The sequence below is a fragment of the Triticum dicoccoides genome, chromosome 3B (genome assembly GCF_002162155.2).
Source record: "Triticum dicoccoides isolate Atlit2015 ecotype Zavitan chromosome 3B, WEW_v2.0, whole genome shotgun sequence".
NCBI lineage: Eukaryota > Viridiplantae > Streptophyta > Magnoliopsida > Poales > Poaceae > Triticum > Triticum dicoccoides.
Genome location: NC_041385.1, coordinates 261088998 through 261100881, shown reverse-complemented (window position 1 = coordinate 261100881; position 11884 = coordinate 261088998). Strand labels below are relative to the sequence as shown.

The following is an 11884-nucleotide window of genomic DNA, read 5'->3' as shown; positions in this document are numbered from 1 at the left end:
GACGATGGAGGAGTCGACCGATACGGGGTCGACGGTTGCCGCAGCAGAACGCCGCGGACACATGCGCGAAAATGCGTCGCACCGCGGACGGGGAGCGCATCAACGTCGAGTGGAGCCTCCTGGAGCCAGGCGGAGTCGTCGGCGATGAAGGTGAGAGCGCCGAGGCGGATCTCTCGACCCTCGACCAAAACTCGAGCAGCCACCATGATGAAAGTACTCGGAAGAATCACAACTTCCCCACAAAATCGCTAAAACACCGGCCCCACGGTGGGCGCCAACTGTCGTGGTTCTAAGCCTGACAATAGAGTGGGGGGTAGGTATGGAGAGGCAAGGTCCTAGCTATGGAGAGGTTGTAAACACAAGGGATGTACGAGTTCAGGCCCTTCTCGGAAGAAGTAATAGCCCTACGTCTCGGAGCCCGGAGGCGGTCGAGTGGATTATGAGTATATGAGTTACAAAGTGCCGAACCCCTTGACCTGTGGAGGAGGGTGGCTTATATAGAGTGCGCCAGGACCCCAGCCAGCCCATGTAGGAGAGGGTTTAAGGTGAGTTAAGTCTGGGGCGTTACTGGTAATGCCCCACATAAAGTGTCTTTACTATCATAAAGTCTACTTAATTACAGGCCGTTGCAGTGCAGAGCGCCTGTTGACCTTCTGGTGGTCGAGTGAGTCTTCGAGGTCGAGTCCTTCAAGTCAGTCGAGTGAGTCCCTCGTTGGTCGACTAGAAGGTGTTCTCTTCTAAGGGTGTCCTTGGGCAAGGTACTTAGATCAGGTCTGTGACCCTACCCTAGGTACATGACCCCATCAGTAGTCTCGCTTCCAGTTTTTTTCGTCTCACCACTTTCGTCCGGTTTTTTTTCGTAGGTTAACCATCGTAGATTTTTTTCGATGCTGGTTTCTTATTCACCGGTTTATTTACCCCTCAGCTCTTTCCTTGCAAATCAGCACTTTCCAAACGTGCACGCAATCACGGATCTAAATTTACTAACTTATCCAAATCAACCGATACCTTCCATTATTGCAAATTTCTTTAGGAAACAAATAATAGATTTTAAAGAAACAAATAAAAGATTTTAAAGACGCATCATACTTTACTAACAATCACTAAAAGTCAAATCTAAATTAATTAACCTTACCTTAAATCACTCAATCACTTTAATTAGAAAACATTTTCTTTCCTAACTGCACCCCGCTTAGTGTGCACATAACAATCCGAAGTAATTAGAGTCACATGATTGAATCCATTTATTTAGAGCGACATGATTGAATTCATTTATTAACAATAATCCTCACCAAAAGTGCGTTTAGCAATTTTAGAGGGCGGACCAAAACTCTGCCATCCGCTCGCCCGCGTTTGTTTAGGTATAGGAAAAAATGGCATAATATATGAAAACAACACGACCGGGGCGGCGACGCAATCTTCGGGGATAGGGGATCGGAGGAGAAGGATTGGCCTGGCAGCATGATCGGGGTGCTTCCCCGCGGCCGCGGCCGTCCTCGCGATGCCACCTACCCGAAATCAACGCTGCTCCCTGCCGTCAGCTGAGGCGACGCCGCCTGCCCTCCTACCCACGGTCCGCTGCCGCGTGCGGCTACGGCGGGAGGAGTAGCGACGGGGCCGAGGTCCTTCATGCGTTCCGGGATGGAGGCCATGATTTCGTCGAGGTCGTTGCTGCCTCCTACACTCAGGGTGTGTCGCCGAGATCGAGGCGAGCATGAGGAGCTGTGGCCACTGCCATGGTCACCCCATCGCAGGGGATGGAGCACGCCGTCGGCCTACAGCTTGTGGAGATCACTATTGCTCTTCAGGTCGCGTGGTGACCGGATCTTGCCGATGTGTCCCTCCCCGACGACCTCCTCTTCGCCCGGTTGGCCGGCATGGATCTCGCCACTGCTGCCCTCAACTTCTCTGCCTCGAGCTCGACGGTCAGCCACCATGGATCCCCCAGTTGGAGGGTCACGTGAACCAGCCGTCCTCCCATGCTGCAGCGGCGAGAAGGTGACATGGCTTTCCGTACACGAAGAGTGGAGTTCAGTCAAGTACTTATATACTTGGCCTCTACTACTGATCCATGTACATGGAGAAGAACAGACAACCGCTCATTCATGCTTCGTTCCACTCCTTTGCGCTACATTACTGGAGGTGACATTTTCCTATCTCTTTATGTTGTAACAAGCCTGCTGCCTGCATAGTTAATGAATTTTTTATTTGAATTTATCGCTGCTTAGTGCTTTGTTGCAATTGTTCACCCAAGATTCTTATATATAATTTGAGCGTATGTAGGCATACTTAGCTTTGCTATTCCATTTTTCCTGGCGCATAGAAATAAGAGTATTGTCCGGGTTAGGTATTCAATTGAGTATGGTATTTGGATTGCTATCAGAATGTCTTTTCTATGCATGTGATTTCTCACATATGGTTATAATATTTGTGAAGACGTGCATTGCACGTGCACTTGGAAGCGGGCCTGTGGCCCGCGCTGGAAGGCGCCGACACCGACCCGAGCCACCTCGTCCGCGTATTCTTGGAGCTGTGGCTGGTCGATTTACATGAAATTAATTCCCTCAGTTCTGGTGGCAAATATAATACACATAATCCATATTGTTATGCACTAGCGTGTATGTGTGAAATAGATGGATTATGGTCCCATACCCGATAAGATGGATATGTGTGTGTTAGAGAGAAAGGGAGAGGGGGATAGAGAGTGAGGAAGAGGGAGGGAGAGTGTGTGTCTGTGTGTGTGAGGATTTGATGGTAAAAAAGGTCGTCAATGTCGTAATATTGAACTTTTAAAGTTAATGTGGCCCCGTTGCAACGCACGGGCGTTCTTCTAGTCTGAAGAAAGATGCACTTAGTCTGAATATTTCGACACTTGGACATGGCTGACAAGTGAGAGCAGAGAGAAGTGCCGAATCACCTTCTTTGATTGATTGCAAGAGGAATGCAACGCATGTCGTGACTAATAATCTTACATACTCAGGCACAGCACTTAACAAATCAATATAGATCTGGGAGCTTAATCATGGCGGGCACAATATATTTGACCCGCGCCGATGAAATAAGAGGGAGAGGGAGAGAGTAAAAAAATCCAAGAAAATGTGTGGCGCTCCTGGATGAACCCTCACGGCACATTGCACTTGGTCCTGATCTTCCCTTGTCCGTTCTTGAGGGTGAGCACGTCGACGCGGCCCATCTTCTTCATAGACATGGAGAAGGCGGCGTAGAACTTGATCGGGTTGGTCAGGTCGTTGACAATGGTCGCGGCGGCGGCGTTCTGCGTGAGCGCGGCGTCGGAGGCGAGCACTCCCCGCTTGTTCTGCAGGTTGGTGTAGTAGCTGCCGTCGAACTTGAACGGCGTGGCGCCGTCCAGGTCCACCGTGGACGTGGAAGCGGGAGTGTTCGGGCAGGCGTTCATGAGCGTCTTGGCGTAGGTGGAGTCGAGCAGGGGGTCGATGCTGGTGGCGTTGCCCTGGTACAGCCTGGGCGTGACGCTGGAGCAGCTGGCCTTGCCGATGGTGTGCGCGCCGGAGAGCGCGACGAGGTCGTTGACGTCGAGCCCCTTGGCGGCGAAGCTCTGCAGCAGGCCGTTGAAGCCGGCGGAGGGCGAGGGCAGCGCGCCGGTGTTGCTGGCGAGCGAGACGGGGCCGTCCCGGCGGCCGGTCTCCACCTGCCAGAGCGAGGCCTTGAACTGGTAGGAGACGGCGTCGCGGGCGGCGAGCGCGACGATGTCGGCGCAGGAGACGACGCCCGGGCAGGCCTTCTCGAGCTGCGCCTTGATGGCGTCGATCACCGGGTAGCCGCCGAGGGAGCCATTGGGCGGCGCCGTCTTCTCGCTCTGCGCGTTGTCCAGCAGGATGGACGCGTCGCAGCCCTGCATTATCATCATAGCATTCAAAGAAACTGTGAGCCACACGGATCGCATTTTGGGGTTTGAAATTTGGATGAGCGCGGGCGCGGGGCCGCCGCAAGGGGCCAAAGCTGCTCCTGCAGCCGCCGTACCGGCGCGGCAGCTTTGATAGCTGTCGCGCGCCACCAGCTGGGCGCGCAGCGCATGTGAGCGGCGACGCATTGGCCATGGAAAATATTACTGTACGACAAGATTCACCTTGCTCCCCTTGCACTAGTCTACTATTTCTCGCCTTGTTTTCTTGCTTGGCTGTGTCGCTACGAGCGGAAAGGCGCCGTAATGCTTACGTAAGTACACATAAAGGTGCTCGTGTACATATCAACAGTCAAACTGGCTTGTACACTCACTCTCACCACGGCAACGAGTGAGAGAGAGAGAGAGAGGGAGAGAGAGTTGAAAAACAGTATTATTGCTCGTAAAAGCCCCCCAAAAAAGCTCAAAAGCAAAGTAAACCCCCGCAGTAAAATCTGCTTGGGCAGAGGGAGAAAGGCGATCTGCCAGTTTAATTAGAGCGACGAGCCAGGACTCTTGGTTCGAACATGAATGGAGTAGCTAGAAATGGAATCCGCAGTTAATTTGTTGCCGGGAAAAAGAAGCGCTTTCCGCGTCGGCCGGCTGGGCACGGGCACGGGCACGGCCCCGACGGAAGTGGAAGCAAAGACCCACTCCACTCAGGCACTCAGGGAAAGGGAGAAGAGCTGAAGCGGAAGTGGGGGCAGGGCGAGGTTAACGAAGGAACTCAGGAACTGAGGAACTGACCTTGACGAAGCAGTCGTGGAAGTGCAGCCTGAGGAGCTGGCCGGGGAGGGCCTGGTTGCCGGCGACCTGCGCCCAGGTGATGCTCCGGACGGTGGCCTCTGCGCTGGGGCACGTCGTCGCGTAGAAGTTATAGGCCAAGCCCGGGTTGGTGTCCAGGAGCCCCGCGCTGCCGCAGCTGAGTAAATGGGCGAGGACCAGGACGGCCCCCCACCACGCCACTGCTCGCCGCCACCGCCCTGCTCCTCCGCACACTGATTGCAGCCCCATCTCCTTCCTTCCTCTCTCTCTCTCTCTCTCTCTCTCTCTCTCTCTTCTTAACTCTTGGGAGCGGCGCTGATCTTGCGACTGCGAGAGGAGACAGAGAAGGAAGGGGAAGGGAGGGCGAGAGGGAAGGGATGGTTTTCGTTTGTGTCTGTGTTTGTGTTCGTGTTTGGTGATGACAGTGTCATTAAGGTGGTGGCTGGGCACCGCCCTTTATAGGCTCGGCGGCCGAGCGCGAGTGGCTGTGTTCTGTGCTGCACCTGCACGGCCAGCGGTTGTAGAAAGCAACCGCGGGCGAGGAGGAGGGACAAGCAAACAAGGAGGTCGTCTCGCTGGCTCGTCGGATACTAGCTAGTTTGCCACAGCGGCACGATTCGTTTATGGTCTCTCTCAGTTTGGATTCGGAAGCTGGAGCGCGGCACGGTGATGTGTCCATATCGGGGGTCTTGGGAAGCCACCACGCCACGATTTGGCACAGGACCGGGACGGGACGGATGGGTTCCATTCAATTTCCACCCTTTTTTTTTTGCAAAAACCATTCCATTTCCACCTGCGCGCGCGGTGCGGCGCGGCTGCATGTGTGCTGCTCGCCATTCGTCGCCTACAAGGGATAGATAGGCATAGGCACACTGCAGAACAAAAACAAACTCAAGACCTTGTGTTCTTCTTCTCGTGAACGGTCGGTCGATTGGTAACTGAATCTAATGGCACGAGTAGGAGCAGGTGCATTGTTGTGACATGGGAGGACATGGGTCATGACCGCCCTCAGCGAAAAGAAAACGGCATGGGTCATGGCCGCAGCGAACTCGTGTCGACCCACAGAGACCAGTTCACACACACACACACACGCACGCACGCACGCACGCACGCAGCTGCCTGTGCGTGCGTGATCACTTCCGGCGTGATCGAGAGGAGAGACCCACGGGAGGAGGATGCAAGGCATGGGAGCACAGTACTACAGTACACTAGACAGGCATGTGGGGCCGGGCGCATGTGCTGAAAGGGCAGGGGCGCGAGTTAGGTGCCCTTTTGCCATGTTCACCGCTGCGAATGCGGTCCTTTCCCAAACTGCAGAGTAATTAACTAGTACTGGCAGTAGTAGTACATGATTACATTACTTGTTCCAGTTTAGTAAGATGTTTTTGTACCCTTTTTTTGAATCGTAGTATATGTTTTTTGTACCCTGCTGCAGGCGACCACGAGGCGCAGCATGGGGGCCGTCAGTCTCAAGCCATGGCCCCTTGACCTCTGTCTTGCCGCCGTCCAAGTCCAGGCAGGGCAAGGCGCGACTGGGGTAATCCTTTCCCAACCTAGACAGGTGGGCGGCAACAACAATCCGCCTAGATGCGGTTTCTCTACCGTTTCTACCGACCGACATCCTCACACACGTACGCCGCGTGGGCTAGCAAAATTACTTCTGGTAGTAGTAGATGGTGCTGTTTTCGTGGCGGGGTTTGCAGGATCTCCTCGGCCATTTTGCGCGTAGAAGCGCCCCTGGAACCGCAGGAATCACGGGAGTTGAATACCGTCGTCTCTCTCACTCACTCTCTGTGACGCTATGGGAGGGGCACACGCGTCCGATGGTGGCTTTGGTCTCTTCTTTCTCCCTTCTCTTCCCTTGTGTGCTGTTTTTGCTTAATCATGGACGGCCGAGTGCCCGTTTATAAGGGCGAAAGAAAGCAAAAAACAATCAAGGCTGTGCTGTGCTCCCCCGCGCTTTTCGGTTGCCGTGTCCGTGTGGGCCAGTCGGCCGGTACGATGATTGCCGGGTTCCGTGCCCCCAAGCCGCAAAGCCCAGCAGAATTTGCGCCTGGCATCCGTCGAGAGCGCTGTCTGTTCCCTGGGGATTCGCCGTTTCCATTTGGATTAGTGTCAAAGGAGGTGATTTCTGTAGAGTGAACTCACCACTGTACAATCGTCTCAAGGTAATCCAACTGTATCATGGTCAGAGCATCTACGGCCGGGCTCGGCAAGTCCAACCCCCAATCGGCCACACACAAGCTGGGCGCATCCGCACACACTGATCGATCACACGTCAAATTTCCTTTCTCACAATCAAATACCTCAATTAACATATCTTAAATTCATGCAACTAAATAAACGATGCATCACATACCTTAAATCCATACAAACTCATCAGAACATTGCCATCAGACAATCAAAATTTGACAAGTTTTAGAGCATCTACAGCCGGACTTAGCAAAATCGGCCCCTCAAACTCCCACGCACGCGCGCGGGCACTCCTCAATTTGTGTTCTCCGGATCCGCACTTTTCATATCCGATACCCTTATCCATACTACCCATGCAACGTGACGATAAATTACGTAGATCATTGCACGGACTATGAAACGGAGCTAAATATGCACATTCCGATCATCAAAAGATCACACACAGATCTCCAAAAACTACTCAAAATTCACATAATCCACAGACGACAGACAGATTCTAACTAGAGACATAAATAACTAGGAATTAACTATGCAGACGACGGAGATTCACCACTTCCTCGTCGGGCCTTTGCCTTTCCGATCGTCGGCGTAGCTGTAGGCGTCGACTGCAGGTGGTGGATCATCCGAGTCAGAGGAGGAGGAGCTCTGGTCGTCGCCTTCTTCGTTAGAGAGGACAATGAGCCCGTCAGCCGCCGGACGACCCTGTCCTGCTGCCGCTTTATCTTGGCCAACCGGGCCACCTCCGCCGCTGCCTCCAGCAACACGTGCTCCGACTGCTCAATGGCAAGCCGGAGCGCCTTCGTGTTCTTTCGCCGTAGGCGGCGAGTGTCCGTCTCCGCCGCCGTTAGCGACCGGCGGTAGACCCAAGCGAGGGGTCGCCCGCCCTCGTCGGGCTTCGCCGGCATCCCGCGGTGGCGGCGCACGGGTTGCTCTGCTGCGTCACGCTCCCTAGACTGCTACCTCTCACGGCTGGCGGCGCGCGCCTCAGTTTTTGGAGTGTGCGTGCGGGTCGACGGCGCGGGCACTAGCACCCACCGCTTCCCGCGCGGAGTAGCGGTAGCCGGGAGAATGGGACGACGCGGGGGAGGAGCGGACTACGCTGCCCTGGAGGAGCCGCGCGCTAGTCGGGAGGGACAAGCTCCACCGTCCACAATGCACCGGCGCAAGAGCTGCGGCGTGTTGGGGAACGTTGCAGAAAATTGAAATTTTTCCTACGGTTTCACCAAGATCCATCTATGAGTTCATCTAAGCAACGAGTCAAGGGAGAGAGTTTGCATCTACATACCACTTGTAGATCGCGTGCGGAAGCTTGCAAGGTGATGATGTAGTCGTACTCGACGTGATTCGAATCACCGATGACCAAGTGCTGAACGGACAGCACCTCCGCGTTCAACACACGTACGGGACGGGAGACGTCTCCTCCTTCTTGATCCAGCAAGGGGAAAGGAGAGGTTGAGGAAGACAGCTCCACCGGTAGCACGACGGCGTGGTGATGGTGGAGAGGCAGTACTCCGACAGGGCTTCGCCAAGCACACAACGGAGGAGGAGAGGTGTTGGGGAGGGGAGGGCTGCGCCTTGGAGGGTGGTGCGGCTGCCCTCCCCTCACCCCTCTATTTATAGGGGGAAGGGAGAAGGGGGGCTGGCCCCCCTAGAACCCATCTAGGGGGGGTGCGGCGGCCTAGGGGAGAGGGGAGAGGGTGGCTTGCCCCCCAAGCCAAGGGGGGCGCCCCCTCTAGGGTTCCCCCCTCAACCCTAGGCGCATGGGCCCAAGGGAGGGGGTGCGGCCATCCCACCAGGGGCTGGCTCCCTGCCCCACGCAGCCCATGTGGCCCCCCGGGAGGGGTGGCCCCTCCCGGTGGACCCCCGGAACCCTTCCGGTGGCCACGGTACAATACCGGTATGACCCCGAAACTTCCCGGTGTCCGTTTGACAACTTCCCATATATAAATCTTTACCTCCGGACCCTTCCGGATCTCCTCGTGACGTCCAGGATCCCATCCGGGACTCCGAACAACATTCGGTAGTCACATACTAGTCTTCCTAATAACCCTAGCGTCACCGAACCTTAAGTGTGTAGACCCTACGGGTTCGGGAGACATGCAGACATGACCGAGACGCTCTCCGTCAATAACCAACAGCGGGATCTGGATACCCATGATGGCTCCCACATGCTCCTCGATGTTGTCATCGGATGAACCACGATGTCGAGGATTCGATCAAACCCTGTATGCAATTCCCTTTGTCAATCGGTACGTTACTTGCCCGAGACTCGATCGTCGGTATCCCAATACCTTGTTCAGTCTCGTTACCGGCAAGTCACTTTACTCGTACCGTAATGCATGATCCCGTGTCCAACACCTTGGTCACATTGAGCTCATTATGATGATGCATTACCGAGTGGGCCCAGAGATACCTCTCCGTCATACGGAGTGACAAATCCCAGTCTCGATCCGTGTCAACCCAACAGCTACTTTCGGAGATACCTGTAATGCACCTTTATAGTCACCCAGTTACGTTGTGACGTTTCATACACCCAAGGCACTCTTACGGTATCCAAGAGTTACACGATCTCATGGTCGAAGGAAGAGATACTTGACACTGGCAAAGCTCTAGCAAAACGAACTACACGATCTTTTATGCTATGCTTAGGATTGGGTCTTGTCCATCACATCATTCTCCTAATGATGTGATCCCGTTATCAACGACATCCAATGTCCATAGTCAGGAAACCATGACTATCTGTTGATCACAACGAGCTGGTCAACTAGAGGCTCACCAGGGACATATTGTGGTCTAAGTATTCACACGTGTATTACGATTTCCGGATAATACAGTTATAGCATGAATAAAAGACATTTATCATGAACATTGAAATATAATAATACTTTTATTATTGCCTATAGGGCATATTTCCAACAGTCTCCCACTTGCACTAGAGTCACCAATCTAGTTACATTGTGATGAATCGAACACCCATAGAGTTCTGGTGTTGATCGTGTTTTGCACGCGAGAGAGGTTTAGTCAGCGGATCTGCGACATTCAGATCCGTGTGCACTTTGCAAATCTCTATGTCTCCATCTTGAACATTTTCACGGATGGAGTTGAAACGACGCTTGATGTGCCTGGTCTTCTTGTGAAACCTGGGCTCCTTGGCGAGGGCAATAGCTCCAGTGTTGTCACAGAAGAGTTTGATCGGCCCCGACGCATTGGGTATGACTCCTAGGTCGGTGATGAACTCCTTCACCCAAATCGCTTCATGCGCTGCCTCTGAGGCTGCCATGTACTCCGCTTCACACGTAGATCCCGCCACGACGCTCTGCTTGCAGCTGCACCAGCTTACTGCTCCACCATTCAACATATACACGTATCCGGTTTGTGACTTAGAGTCATCCAGATCTGAGTCGAAGCTAGCGTCGACGTAACCCTTTACGACGAGCTCTTCGTCTCTTCCATAAACGAGAAACATGTCCTTCGTCCTTTTCAGGTACTTCAGGATATTCTTGACCGCTGTCCAGTGTTCCTTGCCGGGATTACTTTGGTATCTTGCTACCAAACTTACGGCAAGGTTTACATCGGGTCTGGTACACAGCATGTCATACATAATAGATCCTATGGCTGAAGCATAGGGGATGACACTCATCTCTTCTTTATCTTTTGCCGTGGTCGGTGACTGAGCCGAGCTCAATCTCACACCTTGTAACATAGGCAAGAACCCCTTCTTGGACTGATCCATTTTGAACCTCTTCAAAATCTTATCAAGGTATGTGCTTTGTGAAAGACCTATGAGGCGTCTCGATCTATCTCTATAGATCTTGATGCCTAATATATAAGCAGCTTCTCCAAGGTCCTTCATTGAAAAACACTTATTCAAGTAGGCCTTAATGCTGTCCAGAAATTCTATATTATTTCCCATCAAGAGTATGTCATCTACATATAATATGAGAAATGCTACAGAGCTCCCACTCACTTTCTTGTAAACGCAGGCTTCTCCATAAGTCTGCATAAACCCAAACGCTTTGATCATCTCATCAAAGCGAATGTTCCAACTCCGAGATGCTTGCACCAGTCCTTAAATGGATCGCTGGAGCTTGCATACTTTGTTAGCGTTCCGAGGATCGACAAAACCTTCCGGCTGCATCATATACAGTTCTTCCTTAAGATGCCCGTTAAGGAATGCCGTTTTGACGTCCATTTGCCATATCTCATAATCATAGTATGCGGCAATTGCTAACATGATTCGGACGGACTTCAGCTTCGCTACGGGAGAGAAAGTCTCGTCGTAGTCAATCCCTTGAACTTGTCGATAACCCTTAGCGACAAGTCGAGCCTTATAGATTGTAACATTACCATCCGCGTCCGTCTTCTTCTTAAAGATCCATTTGTTTTCTATCGCTCGCCGATCATCGGGCAAGTCTGTCAAAGTCCATACTTTGTTTTCATACATGGATTCTATCTCGGATTTCATGGCTTCAAGCCATTTGTTGGAATCCGGGCCCGCCATCGCTTCTTCATAGTTCGAAGGTTCATTGTTGTCTAACAACATGATTTTCAGGACAGGGTTGCCGTACCACTCTGGTGCGGAACGTGTCCTTGTGGACCTACGAAGTTTAGCAGTAACTTGATCCGAAGTACCTTGATCATCATCATTGTTTTCCTCTTCAGTTGGTGTGGGCATCACAGGAACGGTTTCCTGCACTGCGCCACTTTCCCGCTCAAGAGGTAGTACTTCATCGAGTTCTACTTTCCTCCCACTTACTTCTTTCGAGAGAAACTCTTTTTCCAGAAAGCATCCGTTCTTGGCAACAAAGATCTTGCCTTCGGATCTTAAGTAGAAGGTATACCCGACAGTTTCCTTAGGGTATCCTATGAATACGCATTTTTCCGACTTGGGTTCGAGCTTTTCAGGTTGAAGTTTCTTGACATAAGCATCGCATCCCCAAACTTTTAGAAACGACAGCTTAGGTTTCTTTCCAAACCATAATTCATACGGTGTCGTCTCAACGGATT

The 11884-nt window shown here is 52.6% G+C and overlaps 1 protein-coding gene across 1 annotated transcript; it reads right to left on the bottom strand.

The window, feature by feature from the left end:
* Positions 1 to 2898: 2898 nt before the first annotated feature.
* LOC119275832 (peroxidase 1-like) lies at positions 2899 to 5194 on the bottom strand. The gene is made up of 2 exons (XM_037556756.1): positions 4667 to 5194; positions 2899 to 3871 (listed from the first exon to the last, which is right to left on the bottom strand). The coding sequence occupies exons 1-2, from the start codon at positions 4931 to 4933 to the stop codon at positions 3122 to 3124; spliced, it is 1017 nt and encodes a 338-aa protein (XP_037412653.1). The 5' UTR covers positions 4934 to 5194; the 3' UTR covers positions 2899 to 3121.
* Positions 5195 to 11884: the final 6690 nt, after the last annotated feature.